We start from the raw sequence: 16,814 nt of genomic DNA, 5'->3' as shown, positions 1-16,814 counted from the left end.
GTTGTACATAAACAAATAAGCATAATACTGTACACATATTCACATATGGTACAGATATCATTTCTGTAAGATGGATTATACTGACAACATAAATTCATAAATTCTGAACAATGAACCTATTGTTGAACAGATCTGAAAGTTTTTATTTCACCGGAGGTGTTTTATGTTTTCTGTTATTAATCACCAAACTATTTCAGTTGATCACACTTTCAATAGAGATTGGTTTATCACTTGGGACCCTCTGGGTTTTTGGCATTTACTATTATAACAACTAGTCTCCTTCACAAATTTTTCTTGCTTTTGGGTGGGCACTGTTGAGTTGGCTAAAAAATTTTGGGTGGCACATTTAGCTCTGAAGTTTCAGAAGCTGATCCTAAATGGAATCTATTCATCATTTTGTCTTATTCTTATTTCCCTGGGTGCTGAACTCAGTACTTATTTGCGAAGATAATATAGTGGAATGTAGTACAGGAGTGGTCACCAACCTTTGTGGCTTGGCAGTCTGGAGGGGGAGAAGAGAGGAACTGAGGTGCATGCAGTATAACTTGTGCAAGTTGAACAGCGTGTGCATCTGCGCATGCATCATCCCACTGCTCACGGAAGTCATGCTGTGGACATGCGCCAACCCACCACTCATGCAAGTCAACCTGTTTGTATGTGTACCGGCTTGCTGCTTGTCTGGCCTGGTTCCTTTCTCCTCCCTGGCCAAGCTTTCACCTGTTGAGCTGTGTGCACATGTGTGTTGGCCCATTGCGCACACAGGTTAATCAGTGCATGTGTACGCAGAAGCCTGCCCCTCACATGGCCCAGGGGTTGGGACCCCTGAAATACAGACTTGCAGGAGGAGGAGGTTTTTTCCCAAAGAGCAGAGGCAGCTTACTATGGAATATTCAATCTACAGGAAGATTTTCCCTAATCTTTCACAGGGTGTAACTAATAGTTTTGCAGATTGGCACTTTAATCTAACACATTCCTATCTATACGTGAGCTGCAATAAAAAAACTGATATGGAGTAACTCCCATCATCCTTGGTTCCTTGCGCTTGACAATCAAATAATTGACTAAAAATAATATATACCTTTAGTGTTAAATTTCACCACACAGACAAGCTCTGTTTTGCATTTTTTTTCTTTTTACTGAGCTTTGGAAAAAAAGACATTGCAACCTAAAATAAATTACATATAATGTACAATATATATATAGATATATATATATTTATACACATTCAGTATGTATATACACACATATATTGATATAGGATTGACATATTATCTTTAAAGATGTCTTCTGATCAAAACTATCCACTTCCAAAATCTAGAAAACAGCTTTAAATAATTAAATAAAATCATTTCATTGTTGTAAAGCTTATAGAAAAATATAATTTGTCTAAAGAAACCTTGAAATGTTTCAGTATGTTTTGTCTTGTGTTAAGAATGTTATGTGAAGTTACCAAATTAATTGTGGGCACTGAGGCTCCCACTTAGCTCTCTTAATAGTGCAGAGCTGCATGACAAGAAGAGGAAGTTCCCAAGCAAATATGGGTATCACTTTCATTTTCCATATCAATAGCTGGAAGCTGGTGTCATCCCATGTTAAAGCTGCACTTGGACTGCAGTAACTCTTGTTAGCTATGTAACTGGCAATCCATAAAAGCCAATGGCCTGGCCAAGGGTAAGTTCTGTAGCGCATCCAAGTCACCAAAGCATAAGTAGTTCTGATCAGGTTAATGAGTGACAAATGAAAACACTAATTCCACTGACAAGAGACCCTCTTCCACAGCACTGCAAGATTTCTATTTGGGCCATTTTCCCAATGTAGACTTCGATTTATTCAACACCATTCCATTTTGGTAACTTCCTCCTAAAGTAATATAGTCCTATCCAAAGTTTTCTAAAGGAAAAAGATATATTATTATATTCATTGTAGAAGTTAGTACATATAGCAGTTTGTACAAATAGCCTTATTTTTCCCCTACCCCACAAGAGATTACTACTTTGGTTTAAATATTGGTGTGTGTGGCCACATTTTTTTTCAGAGAGACCTCTATTAACAAATGCTTGTCCCTCACCTCAACTACAGTATCCTGCATAGCATCAAATATGAGAACAACACTATCAAATATAAAGTTTTAGATAGGACACCAATATTGTAATAAAGCTTCTGATTTAAAGGTCCACAATTATTTTTAGAAAACAGTTACAAGGTTAGTGTAATACAGATGGTTCACAGTTGACTACCAAAGGGAAAACTCTCTTTTGTATCATAGATTAATCTTAAGCAGAAGCGTTACCCTGTATTTAGTCTTATCAAAGTCTCTTTAAAATATTTCATCTCTTACTTTTTTTTTGACTCAGGATCTTGTTTGGTAGTCTTAGCAGTATACAAAATATTACACTGAATAATAAGAAAGCCAATCTCCGGGCTCCATCATGATACAGATCAAAAGTGTAAGGTCATGGTTCAGCAAGCAAAATAAAGCTAACGTTCCCCCTCCCTACAAACCCCAGTTGTATTTTTATATTTCATTCATAATAATAAAATGAAATGGGGCCGATAAGAAGATGATGCAGAATGGCAACACAATCCATGAATCAACAGAGACACTTTGGTTGACCAAAGAATGAGAAGGTCCCAAGAACATAGGTTTCCTCTAATGAATAGCCGCCATGTTTTTTGCTTTTGCGTGAAATGAGAAAAAAGAATCGAGAAGGGGAAGAAAAAAAAAGAGAGACTGTTCCTTTAAGTTCCTCATCCATGCCAGCATACTTGGTATGCTACGAATTCATTATCTGAAACCTTCAGAAACAAGGCCTCATTATTAAAAGTAAAGTGAGAGAGAAGTAAACTTCCAGTTTTCCCTGCAGAGTTTTCATTTATTATTCATTGTCTTCTCTCATTTCCACGATGTCCGTTATTTCTTCTGTTGGAGGCATGTCAGTCATTGCTGAGTCTTCACCTTCTGTCGCAGTCTCATTATCATTCCTCTTCTTTTTCTAGGTTGCAAAAAAAAAAAAAAAAAAACCCACCAGTTTTGTAGAAGATAGCTGCAGGCAAGTTGCTTGCATGCCTTCCTGCCTGCCTGCGTTTCAGCCATCTGCAGATCTTTGGATGGCTTAGATAAACACATATGTAACACATAAAATTATAAAGTGCTACAAGTAAATGCTAAATCTTTAAATTCCAAAGAGATTCTAATCCCCTTTTTAAATATTACCATTTAAAAGGAAGTCAGCCTCATCTGCAAGGGCAATTTATTCCACAATGATTGCCCTGCCTCAGAAGAAGCAGAATTAGTTGCTAAAGTTGGACATATTCACAGTGAGCTCTGCACAAAGCATGCTCTTGAAGAGGGCAAGGCGGCAGGGGATCCTCCAGGTAACTTGGCCATGTACATCTTTATATTAAAGTGACTGGGTTTGGAACTTCAACTGGGTTTGGAAAGCAAATGGCAACCTATGTCACGTTTCCAACACAGGAGTGAAATGGTATCTCCTAGAACAAGGGTCTTTGAACTTGGCAAGTTTAAGACTTGTGGACTTCAACTCCCAGAATTCCTGAGCTAACATGACTGGAGGAGGAATTCTGGGAGTTGAAGTCCACAAGTCCTAAACTTGCCAAGTTTGAAGACCCCTGACCTAGAACAAGGGTTCCCCAACCCTCAAAATGCTACCAGTTTGTGGCTTGTTGGGAACTGGGCCGCATGAGCAGCAGGTAAGTGTGTGAAGCTTCATTTGTGCATGTGCTCTAACTAGGATGTGCTTGCGCAACTGTCCCACCCACCACCATAACAATAATACCAATAAGAGGGAGTAGTAGAGAAGATGAGAATACTAATAATACTACAGTTCATTCAAATACAGTAAGATGTAAGACAGTACTATGAGAATTAGGTGTTTAGCAGAGTGATGGCATGAGGGGAAAAACTGTCCCTATGTCTACTTGTTTTGGCCTGCAATGTTTATGTCCAGGATGTAAGGGCAGAATGTGGCAGCTTGAGTAACAATGAGCATATCTTAAAACACCCATATTGTATCTTCACTTTGTGAGTTTCACTGGCATCCAGTATGCTTATGGGTACAATTCAAGGTGAAGATTTGTCACATCTAATGCCCTTCATGCAGTCAGGAAATTTGAGGAATTGCCTTCCTCCAATTTTTTCTACTACCCATGTCATAAAGACTGGCATGTTCTGGGTCTTTGCCTATTAATGAATATTATCTAGCAGAACTCTGGAAGTGTTACAGCATTGGAACACCACAACACCGAGGATTAAGACAGCCCTGACCCAGCGGGTCTTTCATAAAGCTTTTAAGGCCAGGCTCCTTTCCCCGGCATGGGGATCAGGATTGAGTCTTTGAAGATGGTTCATTTATTGCTGTTTTGCTTAACCCCAGATGTCATTTTCTCTGTCTGTGTGTCTGTCTGCTTGAATTGTAATTTGCCCAGAGTCATCTGGTTGGCTATAGAAAATGAATGGATGAATGAACACCATTCTTGTTAAGGAAATTTGATTTTGAAGAAAAAGCTCCAAAGCAGATTTCCTACTGTAGAATTGGCACAGAAAAAACTTTTGAAATAATTCCACCCTTCCACAATCTGGACTCCCTTCCAAATGGCTGTTACTGAGAATTCTCAGAGGTGAAGTCCACTCATTTGAAGGGGACCATCAAATTATTTGTAAAGCCATGAATAAGTTTGGATTCAATATCTGATAGACCACATCCTTCTATACCATTAACCATTGCCAATTTCCAATAATAAATAAAAAAAATGAATTTATAATTGAGGGTATCTCATCTTCTAAGGTAGATAGGTTTTCAACTGCTGCACTTTTCCCTTTGGAGATGTATCTCAAAGGTTGTTAAGTTCCCCATTTTCTTATCAGAATCAGATGGGCAAAGCTTCTCAAGGACTCAGGTAAGAATAAAACAAAAGCTATGCTCTACTGTACACAGCAATACATTCAGTAATATGCCTATAACAGTCTTCAGTTCAAAAGACCATTTCTGGTCTTCAAAAATCATCGCCATTACTGCAGGCTGAAGGTATAAGGAGATAAACAAGAGGTCTATTTCTTGAGAGAATGTCTTACCTGTTTTTGATAGACATAACAAGCTGCTATTGCAACCATAGTTGATTCTCCTACAAAGCCAGCAAGAAGTGATCCTACACCTAGAGTAGCTCCATGGACCCTAAAAATATCAGAAAAAGATACATGCTATTCTTTCATACTTTAATCACTATATTTCAACCATAAAGATTACTAGAACAATGAAAGCTTGGTTACATTAATACTTCAATATATGTTCTTTCTGTATAATGTTACAAACTTTAAAAAATTGCCTTGGTATCAGTTCCCAAAATTTTCCCTGGTTCAGTCATTGACCGTAATGTTAAAGTTTGATTACTACCAGCACAATAATATGCAGAAAGATTGTCCTGGTTGTGAGGGGGGGGGAAATGCAGTGCTGGGGAAACCATTTTTTCATGGTTTAGGAGGTCCTTCCCACGGAGAGGCCCCCGTGGGAAGGACCTCCTAAAGAGAAGGGGGCCAAACTGATGACTGGTAGTACAGATAATGTAAGGGCTGGGGACGGGGTGGGATCCAACAGGGTTAACTACTGGTTCGGTGATTTACGAGGTTTGGTGATTTACAATGTTCTTCCTTGCACGCTGCGTGCACGCCTGTAAATCATCATCAGCACGCTGCATGCAGAGAAGCAGCCTTTGAAAAAGCACCTTTTCCCTGCTTTTTTAACTGCAGCTGTGCCTCGCACGGCAGCTGAAGTTGAAAAAGCAGGAAATAAAGATCAGGTAAGAGCCTGGGCGGGTGGGTGGGCAAAAACATCAGCAGACATAGAATCTGCTCTTCAGAGCTACCGGTTCTACAGTGGTGGACAGAACCGGTAAAAACCCACCCCTGGCTGGGGATGTTAAAGGAAATAGGTTGTTAGAAAAAAAAAAAAAGCAAGAACTTCAAATATTGAAACAAAAACTGAATGGCCAAAGTATGTGTATATACAATGCAGGACTAGGGAGCCAAAAAAGTCACGTGCTAGTCTCATAAGCAACAATATTTAACTACAGAAGTGCTCTCTACACAGGTTACATTCCAAAAAATTATTTGGAAGTCCATTTTGTTTGCAAAATGTATTCTAAAAATCAGAGTCCAAAAGGCATAATCTAATCAATCATTTTAGTGTGGTAAAAATGCAGCAAAGTCACACATTTGGGAAATAATGCACAGAATTGAGGGTTTTTTTAATCAAAGCTCTTTGCAGATAAATATATACCAGTCAAAATTAATGGGTGGGAAAATAGCTGAGGCAATCTTCAATCAACTTTTAGGAACCTTATGAACTCTAAACCTCACTTGCAAGTAATCCTGTCTCCAAACCAAATCTGTTAAGCATGCATCTAGACTGAACTACCTCCAATTCTTTGCAATTCTTTGGAATGTTCCTTATGGCTTTACAAAGCTCCATCCCCATTAAAAATATTGGCTCTGTCCCAGTAGAAATGCAGAGCAGTCTTTCCATTACTGAAAGAAATCGAGAAAAACAGAAACGTGGCCCAAGCTCACAAAAAGGTTGTCTTCAGCAAACAGCTGAAGCAAGCCCTGATTTAAGTTATCTCTACATACACAAAGCATTTAATGTGGAAAGCTATCACTTTAATTGTTGGGCCAAGTTTCCCAAGAAATCTCTTCTGAGATGACAGCATTCTTGCCTCTCTTTATGTTCTTCCATAACCAATAAGCAATTCTGTGAGCAGTTGAACTATGATCTAGCCAAGTAGCAATTCGATGTGGATGGAGAATATTGTGGTTTAATTCAATGGATAGTATGACTTTGTGTTATAGAAGTCATGGCATCATTGACAAAAATAGGAGTATAACTTACCCTAAATAAGGCAGCACAATCAAACTGGTGATGAGAACAATGATGCGCAGTACTGAGCTAGGAGCTAGGACAAAAGTCTTTTTCAGGGTCATCAACCATCCTGTTAAATGTGCTCTTACTGTGACTAAAGAAGAACATGGAAAGAAGAATTACTGATAGCAAAACCTCAGATACATGCTCAACTTCCAAGAGATAATTCTAATTCCCACCAGGAAAAAAAAGATTGCCTTTCTTTCTCAGGTATCACAGGTCTGAAGATCTGAACTACATAGGAAATTCATGATTAAAGAAGCTGCATAGGAAATTCATGATTAAAGAAGCTGCAAACACAGCTTCTTAGCTAGAATTATGATACACTATGAATAGCAAAATCTGATTTCTCCTGTTGGTTAAAAAATAGGATTTGCCAATAAAAAATCCTTTGGCTAATACTAAATTGTAAGATCCTTGTGATACAGTTTGTTGGCTTCTTGAAACAGCACATTTCTATTACAGGTCTGATCCACCTTCTTCAATCTAAAAGATGTGACATTAACACAACTGACTCCAGACTTGGTCCTGCTCAGACTAAGGACCATGAAAGGAGCCTGTTTAAAAACTGCATTACTTTTTGCATCCCTGGAGCAATGGAATTATTACTGGCAAATTCTTCAAATCCAGACACACCCTTCAGTTAGCTTTGCAGGTGCTTCTGACATGAATACAGAGTTGCTCAGACTGAGGACCTTTATTTTATCTGGAATTAATTTGTATTGCCTCATAGTTTACATTTTAATTTAAAGTAGTTGGAATTATCCTGTATACACGGCATTCAACCATGGATACAGAAGAAAGTATACATGGTTGAATGCCAGAGCAATAATTAGGCTGGTGCAATCCATTATCTAATGTTTTATTCTGTCATGATTCCCATTCTGTGTTCACATCCGGATTAAAATGCTAGTTTTAACCTTCAAAATTTTAACCAGTAGTCAATAGAAGATCCTTCCAGAGGTTTTGTACTGTAAGTGTCCTTTCCAAGAACAACCAAACAGCTGGGAGACAAGGAAAATACTTTCTTGGTGAGCTACTTGTGAAACATTGTCTTCAGAGATATGCCTTGTCGTGGTTTGTTTTTTATATTCCAGGTGAAGACTTTTCTTCACTTTAGTTTAAACTGTGATTTTAAAATGTGGGCTCTCAATACATTTGAAAATCTTAGTGTGCTTATTTTTGCTTTATTTTTGATCCCTTCTGAGTAAACACATTTTTATTTTATCATTTGCCTTTAATATTAAGTATGGTCAAATCAGAAATGCCCTGGACTAGAAGGCAGGAGATGATTTTTAGTGTCGCCTTAAGCATGGAAGCCACCTGGGTGACTGAGTCAATATGCTCTCGGGCCTAGAAAGATGATATTGACAAGATATTTCTGTAAAAGTTGCCAAGAAAACTGCAAGAGTTTGTGCTCTAGTATTTTCACAACAACTTCCTCTAAAATCCTTGCAAATGTAATACTGTCCTAAGGTTTATAGATGAGCTTTGTTTAGATGTGTGGTTTCTGTGTGTGTGAAAAGCTTTTCTTTACCCAGAATTGATTGACACATTCTCTAACTGGAAGTTCTGAACAAGACATAAAGGCTGATTGTTCCAACTGGAAGTTTTTACTTCTACAAGTGTTGCCTGTTGGTGGATTGTTATGCATTGCAGAAAAAGCTTTGGGTTAATGTAAATATGCTGTACCTTTCATTTCTTCTATTTTCTACATACCTGGAACAGGAAAGAAGGAGAAGATGCGAAGAGGAATAACACAGAGCTCCGCAAAAGCAAAATCAACTCCAATGATGTCAATCAAGATCTTCTCAGATACATTAGGTGTCCAAAACATCACAAAGCAGAGCTGGAAGAGTCAGTTAATAGTTCATGATTAGATACTATCTCTTAATTAGTTAAATGTGCATTGGTTTTTACAATATAGAACTTCAGCTTTCAAAACACCTCTAACTTACAGTATGTTTAGTGACTGCTAGGATCACTGGAGGTTATCGGTCACTAGACTTATAAACTTACTTATAAGGCTTAAAATTAATATTTTATTATTTTATTTAAAACAAAATTAATATTTTATTTAAAATAATATTATTGTCCCATATTGTCAATATTTCTACCTGCATGAAAAATTCCAGGTTTAACTTCCCTTTCCAGATTTCCAAAGCAATTCTGCTTTGCTTGTTGACCTAAACCTCTTTGTAAAATGTAGTGAAAATACATTTTAAAGCCAGATTAACATTTCCTTGTTATATTTCTCACTTAAACAATATGCCTCTAATGCTCTTTTATTTTAATGTCTTCAGTCATTCATTTTTAAGCAAAACTGAGAGGTTTGCAGATTTAATAAAAAAAACCCAAAAACACTTCTAGTCTTTAAAATGAAGTCTTCCAAGAATATCACATTGCACAAACCTTCTGAAATATGTTTCTAAACCTACATAAGGACACACATTTATAATAACATATGAGTCTTTCTAAAATATTTTTACACTTTATACAGTTTAAATACTTTATATATTTCTTGCAGCAGTTTATTTATTGATTTTAATTTTTTAGACTAAATCTGTAACTGGTACACACATGCCAACATCTAATAACCATTTAAAACATTACAAACATCAAATTATAAATTATCATACTAAAATAGAATTTTTAGAAAAGGCTTTTATCCTCATGTTTTCAGCCTATGTTGCTTCAATTTTTAAGCTTAAAACTTTAAAACTTTGACTTGGTAACTAAAACAGTTTTATAAATTAAGAACTAAAATAAGATTTAAAAATTGTCTTTCTCTTTTGGAAGTTAAGTATATTTTCTTTTCTAACTTTAAATGAGAATGAATCTAGTTTCTAATGACTGAAAATGAAGAAACTGTTGTTCATCTAATTCAACTTAGCAAACTCTGGGTTAAAGGGTTACTTCTGTTAGGAATGTAAGTCACCTAATAGTTGGGTTGGAAAATATATAAACCAGGATAGACATTTAAATACTGTCTCTTTAAGAGAATGCTAAAACTGTAATTGGGTGTGGTTCCTCAAACGGCCATAAGATGGAGCCAGAAACCTGGGTTGTTTAGTTCCTGTTCTGTTGTTCTGGAGAGTATTGCAGTTCCTATTGAGTGTTACTGATCATAGTTCTTCTGGGATTTGATGTAAGTCTGTTACTGAACTGTTTTTGATACTGGACTTTGTTATTTGGATTGTCCCTGGACTGAAAACTGACTGCTTTAACTGTGAATTACTTGGACTGCTTGTTTGGACTTTGCTTAAATGTTTATTGGAAGTAAAAACCTACATTTTACTATACAGTGTATCTGTGTGCTGTTTGTGTGTTATTCTTCACTACTCTCACTACATCTCCCTGTGTGCGCTCATTCTGCTAACGGGGAATTACCTCAACAACTTATTTGTCAAGAAATAACAAAAATTGGAAATTGCAATAGGCATATCTTCCAACAAAATTATTCAATATTTGTGGATCAAGATCTCAGGCTGAATTACTAAAATTAATTAGACTGAAGTTAGCCATAATCTACAAAGTTTTTTGGTTTTAAGGATTTATTGCAGATCACCGATTCAGAGATCTGTTTTAAGATCCGATTAATTCTGAATCTGAACCACTGTATTGAGAAAATACTTGGAGAGACTTTTACCCCAAACCAATCAGAAAATATTTTAACATAGAATATATACAGTATATCATTTCGTTTTCATTAGGCTACAGCTCTCATGTGAAGAAATGTATGTGGTAGTAGTGTTCACACATCTATTTCAATATAGCACATATTAATTCTTTCAGCATAAAAAGATAAACAAGTTGTAAGAAATGAACAAGTAACTTTTAAAAAAAGCACCTACATCTAGCACAAAGAACACGAAGTATACAACTGGGACTGCTTCAACTTGATGAGAGAGGCCTAAGCACAGAGCACACTGTTCAGCATACAAATCTGTTATGTCAACTTGTACACATCCATCTCATAAATCATTCCAATGTCCAACAGACACTCTCTCATTACCTAATGCAATTTCTTCCATCTGTTTCTCTCTATGAAGAAAAAACAGAGGCTTCTGTCTAATCAAGTCAAGCCAGCCTATTGTCCTGCCTAGCTCAGTAGCTTCTGTTCAACAGTTCTTTAAAGCTTTGGACTTTTCCAACTACAGTATCTGCACATAGGAGACTTTCCCACTATCTGCAAACACTTAGGACCTCATAGCACACGCACTATGGTCATAGTTAATCTCAACATTTATATCCCCCCACAAAAAATATTGTATGTTTCAAAAGGGTGGTGACTACTGCTGTAGCTTACACAGCTGACAGGAAAAGCTCTTCAAAAAATAGAAAAGGGGTTTTATGTAGGCTCCTCTGAAGTTGACTGAAGAATATCTCCTTTCCTGGCTACTTATGGCCCTCCCTGACATGTGGCACTGCCTAATTATTTTCCTTTCTAGATGAAAATTTGATCTTTATTCCAATAAGAAATAGAAATAATATAAGAAAAGAAGAAGCTCACTGGTGAAACTGTATCACTTCGCATGACTTTAGACTGGATGTCCTGACCTTTCAGCCCCCAATGCAGCCAAAGATGGTCAATACGATGTAGGCAGTTGTGCCATGTTTTCCTCCCTGTAGCTTAAGTTGTTTCAAATGCAAGTGGTTTTAATACTGATGAGAACACCATATGGTCCATCACTAGTTCAATGCAACTCTTGTTTTATCTATTCCCAGTACTTTTGGATTTATTTAGTAATTTTAAATACAGGTAGTCCTCGACTTACAACAGTTCATTTAGTGACTGTTCAAAGTTACAATGGCACTAAAAAAATGACTTAGGACTGTTCTATAGAGTTACAATCTTTGAAGCATCCCCATGATCATGTGATCAAAAAACAGAAGCTTGGCAACTGGTTCATACTTATGACTGTTGCTCTGTCTCAAGGTCATGTGATCACCTTCTGCGACCTTCTGACAAGCAAAGTCAATGAGGAAGTGAGATTCACTTAACAACCAGGTTATTAACATAACTGCAGTGATTCACTTAATAACTGTGGCAAGGAAAGTTGTAAAATGGGGCAAAACCCACTTAACTGAAATTTTGAGCTCAATTGTGGTTGTGAGTGGAAGACGATGTGTGCATTTAGAATTTATTTAAAAATTTTACTTTTCAAGATACAACTGCTACCAAAGTGGCTTACAAATCACATTTACATTTTTTTAAACAGAGAAAAGCTGAACTCCTGCCTGCAAAATTATTTGTCCTGGAGGAAGAAAAGGTAGAGTCCACTTAATCCAGGGGTGTCAAGCTCGGGTTTTGTTTGACCTCAGGGAGCCAGGATGGGTGGGGCCAGGGCAGGAGTGGTCAGTCAGTGGTCACTTGTATTGTGGGTGCCTGTGGTGGCCAAGCGCACTGCCAGCGAAAATGGGCTCCCAGCTCCATTTCCATCTGTGACGGCCTCCTGCAACCCTCTATCAGTGAAAACAGAGCTCATGAGGGCCATGCACAGCCCTGCCGAGCTCCATTTTTGGTTGTGATGACTTCCTGCAAGCTTCTGCCAGTGAAAACGGAACTTACAGACCAGATCTAAGTACCCCACAGACCGGATCCAGCCCCGGGGCCTTGAATGTGACACCCCTGACTTAGTCCTAACTGGATTAGTCTCTGTCTGCCTTTCTCATTCTTTTCTGCAATGCTTTTAGCAATTGCTCTGTGTAAAGCAGTATTAAGAAGTAAGCCACAAGAAAGAAAACAATATGATCAAAATATAATTTTTTCCTCCTTTTCTTCTCAACATTAGGTAAGGGGTCAGCATAGAACATTTTATTTGAAGAGTCAGTTTGATCTAACAGAAAAGCAAAGTTGGAAAGGACCTTAGAGATTTTCTAGCTGAACCATCTTCTATTCAATCAGGAGACTCCATATGAGACTTAAATCAAGCAGGGGAACCTAGAGGACACCTTGGAAATTCTGGGGCAAGGGTAGGGAAGAGTCACATTCTGTGCAGGGGGCTCTGTTGTAACTTTGAGTATTTGCTAAGTGATCAGTCATAAGTTGAGGTCTACTTTTAGAGGGAGAAGAATGTGTCCAAAATATGGGGAGGGGGAATTGAAAGATTATTATAATGGGGGACTAATGGGCTAAGCAATCTTTTTTCTTAAAAGTACACCTGAAAGATGCTGAGAACTATTCAAGCTGTTTGATTACTAGTCCAAAAATGGATTAAGAACCTGTTTGACTAGGATGTAGGCACTGTATGTTTATTGTAAGGATAAAACCAGTACTCTCTTAGTCTAAAAACATAAAGTACTTTACCATTAAAATATTGAAAGTAGCATTTTATTTAGTTCACCAAACTTCCCAAGGTAGCTCAGGATTCCACACATATTGATAAAGAAGAATATTTATACCTGTGGCTTGAAATAAGGGGTCCTTGGTGCTCCAAAAGGGATCAAAATGACTAAAACAACTCCCCAATGTACTTCCCCATTAACAATCAACACCCAGGTGAGCATAGATGCAAATAAGCTAAAAATAAATAGAATCACCAATAAAACTAAAGATCTACCAAGGGCACTCCCACCAACACTGATAGGATAAACCACTAGAATATAAATTGAGAAGAAACCCTATTCCCTTATGAGTGTTGATGTTACCTAGTTTGGGTAATGAAATGTCTGCAAGAAAACCACCAAGCACATCAAGGACCTGTCATTCCACATATTGTTAAGGATTTATTTATCAAATTTATATAGCTGCCCAGGTGGTGTGCGGTAAAATCAACAATTAAAACAGTCTTAAATAAACATTAAAACAGGAAGCATTATTCAGTAATAATATTTAGTAGAAGTCAACACATTTGCATGTGACTTATTCAAGGTTTTCTTACACAAGCATTTTAAATTATAAACATAAAGGCTTCAGGCAGATAATGAACAGCTGGGAGACTCAAGGATAAATGAAGGACCTGTCTAATTAAGAAGATTAATGAGATTTTTTTATTAAGAATAAGCACTAACTCACAAAGAACATCTATTTTTAGAAGCCAATCCCCACATATAGCCAACCATACTTGCTAAAAAGGAAAGAAAAGGTAATGAGAAGATCAGTGATGGAGTTCAACTGATAACCCTTTTCACAAAAGTTTTGAGTGTTACTGTATCTTGTGCTGTAACATAACCATGATAGAGACTAAAATGCAGGAATACCACATAACTATGAAGTTTCTTTTCACTTTTTTATTTACTCAAGAGGCCTGCATTGCATTCCTGCTTGAAAGACTTCAGAGACAAATATTTAAGTCCATCTGAATTCTTTAAAGTTAAATTAGTGAAGCATAACTAATGTGCAAATTATATTCCAAGATATGTTAGGGGTCTCTTTTATTCAGATTCTTTTTGTCTGATATTTATTTGTTCTTTTCTCAGTAAGACTGCCTTGTGACTGATTTGAAGGAGAAAAGACAAATTCAGAAGCATTTTAACACCAAGTTCCCAATGTCCACACCTATAATTTAAAAATACTATTCCAATGAACAACATCCTAAGAAAGCACCTGCTTTGCAAACCAGGTCAGTTCCTAGCAACTCCAAGTTAGGATGGAAAACATCCTCATTTTTGTGCTAATCAACACATACAATAATAAACTCAGATAACTTGACTTTGAATAAACTTCTTGCTATATGGGCTTTTCTAACATACGGAAAAGGATAAATGATTCATTTTGTAATCAGTTATTGGAAATCTGAATGCTGAATGTGGCAACCAAAAGAGACTCTAGCAGTCTGAAAACATGGAATAGCACAAACAATATTTCAGAACATCACTTTCCCCGTATGCAATAATTGAGTTTGCTATTAATATGAGAAAGGCAAACAAACTGATTTTTATTTTTCATTTGAGAGGCTTCATCTATTTAAAAAGAAAATTGTATCTGAAATCTAATGCAATTGGCTAAAAAAAAAGTATTTTCAACAATTTTGTTATCTCTTGTATATATTTACTGGTTTTTTTACTTTCTCAAATATACTAAACAGATCAAATTCATAATCTCAGTGCAGCATGCTTTTCTGCAGACTGTCTAAAACGAAGAACCACAAATAGTGGCCAAATATAGGAAGTGCAAGGATAAGCTGAAAGATCAAACAAATATTTGTTGCTGGCCTATTCAGTAATCTTAAGAGCACAGATCCTACATGTGGTTCTCATGCTCCAAAATGTAGTGTTTATGGTCAATGGAGACATTGACGATGGTTCTGGAAAAACGGTTGTAGAAATTCCAGCCAGGATGGCTATCAGCCAGTCTCCTGATCATTCTTTTAGTAGTAGTTCTGGAAGATTAGGATAAAATATTGCATGGTTAACAGAGGTGGAAGAGTGGGTACATAACCATGTATATCCTGGTAAAGAATGTGGAAGGAGAGTGGTTAAAATAGGGTTAATTTTAAAAGAAGTAATAGGTCAGTTGATTCCTTACCGTTAAAGAGAGGGCCATGCAGACAAAAGTGAACTTTTTGATGTGGGTTCCCGTGACAGTACTGCTGGAATTCACCATTTTATTGCTGGGATTGTTCTAAGGTGAAAGGGAGAAAAACCAGTGCAATTAGCCTTAGTAGAACAAATGTACAGTACGTGTTAGGGATATACCCTAGCAAGATCTGCAGGGCAGGCAGGCAGGCAGGCAAAATATGTGAGATAAGTGTTTTTGTAGCTTACACTCAGTAAACCAGATACACAGTGCCTATTAAATAGTTTTATTCCAGCAAGAGTTAAAGCATAGTCAAAACAGTCCATATATCATTCACTTAGTTCAGTCCGTCCAGGGATTATTCAGTTGCAAATTCCAGTGTCGAAAAAGAGAGGTCAGTACACTTACAAATATCAGTCCGGTGATATATCTCCTCGCAGTATAGAGATATGAAGAACTCAAAACTCCTCTCTTCCTTCAGCAACTCTTCAGTAGTGAAAGGACGCAGCTAACAAACCATCAACGTAATCCAATCCAGTAATTGTCAGTAATTGCCAGCAAACCGTCAGGATCTCGTCAGCAATCAATCAGGTTGTCTTGCTCCCTCTTATGGTGGTTTCACACCACACCCAAAATTACATGCTTTGCAGTTAAAGTGACACACATTTAAACTAACAATCATAGCTTATATATATTATTTTACCCAAACTATGTTAGGTGACTTATGTTATATCTAACAGTACATTCTGGGGCAAATCATCAGATTTTGTCAACCTAATTTGTAGTTATTCAATCCTTTAGATGAATTTAATGCTGAGTAAATTTGAACTGAGGAAACTTTAGAAAGGAAATTCTTTACTGGCAAAAATACGGTGAAAGAGTGTCCAAGAAAACAGGCTTTGCTTCTGGAAGTATCACCAGAGTTTTACTACCCATATTGCTGCTCTTGCATGATGAAGAAGCCAAAAAAAAAGGGTTAGCTGCCATTTTGTTTATTGCAGATAGCAACCACAAATTCGTGAAGCTGCTTTCTATAGACCCACATTATTTCTTTCTAATCAGAATCAAAACCAACTGCATCTCACAGGCTTACAGAAGTGCATTTGCAGTATTTCATAATTAAGATCCTACATATAGACAGGCTTCTGAATCTGAGCTGGAGCTCTTCCATTCAATAAATTAACATAGCCACAGAACAGTGACTTTGAACATCTTGCAGCGTAAGTGATAACAATGATTTAGTGGGACTTATTCTATAGATTGGTTACCGCCACTGAATGCAACTTCTAAACTGAACATATATAAGAAACGGGAGGTTGTTTTCCTATGCCAGTCACTGCTGTACAAATTGGTTAGGGATCATTAACCTCTGTTTGTCCATCTTTTCACCAATTCCCTACTCTTTAATGGGAATTTATCCA

General features: G+C 37.1%; 1 protein-coding gene across 1 annotated transcript in view; it reads right to left on the bottom strand.

Annotated features, from left to right (window-relative positions):
• Window positions 1-1,114: 1,114 nt before the first annotated feature.
• ANKH (ANKH inorganic pyrophosphate transport regulator) overlaps window positions 1,115-16,814 on the bottom strand; it is a 115,006-nt gene continuing 99,306 nt past the window's right edge. Inside the window, exons 8-12 of the mRNA XM_026701048.2 lie at window positions 15,403-15,498; window positions 8,652-8,781; window positions 6,903-7,026; window positions 5,093-5,192; window positions 1,115-2,993 (exon numbers count right to left, since the gene is read on the bottom strand). Coding sequence (XP_026556833.1) covers window positions 2,877-2,993; window positions 5,093-5,192; window positions 6,903-7,026; window positions 8,652-8,781; window positions 15,403-15,498 — 567 coding nt within the window. The 3' untranslated portion in view covers window positions 1,115-2,876. The remainder of the gene's footprint in view (window positions 2,994-5,092; window positions 5,193-6,902; window positions 7,027-8,651; window positions 8,782-15,402; window positions 15,499-16,814) is intronic.

This window comes from Pseudonaja textilis, chromosome 3 (genome assembly GCF_049901715.1).
Source record: "Pseudonaja textilis isolate UNSWEBS1 chromosome 3, rPseTex1.2, whole genome shotgun sequence".
Taxonomy (NCBI): domain Eukaryota; kingdom Metazoa; phylum Chordata; class Lepidosauria; order Squamata; family Elapidae; genus Pseudonaja; species Pseudonaja textilis.
The sequence above is the reverse complement of the archived record's forward strand: the minus strand, read 5'-3'. Positions and strand labels throughout refer to the sequence as shown.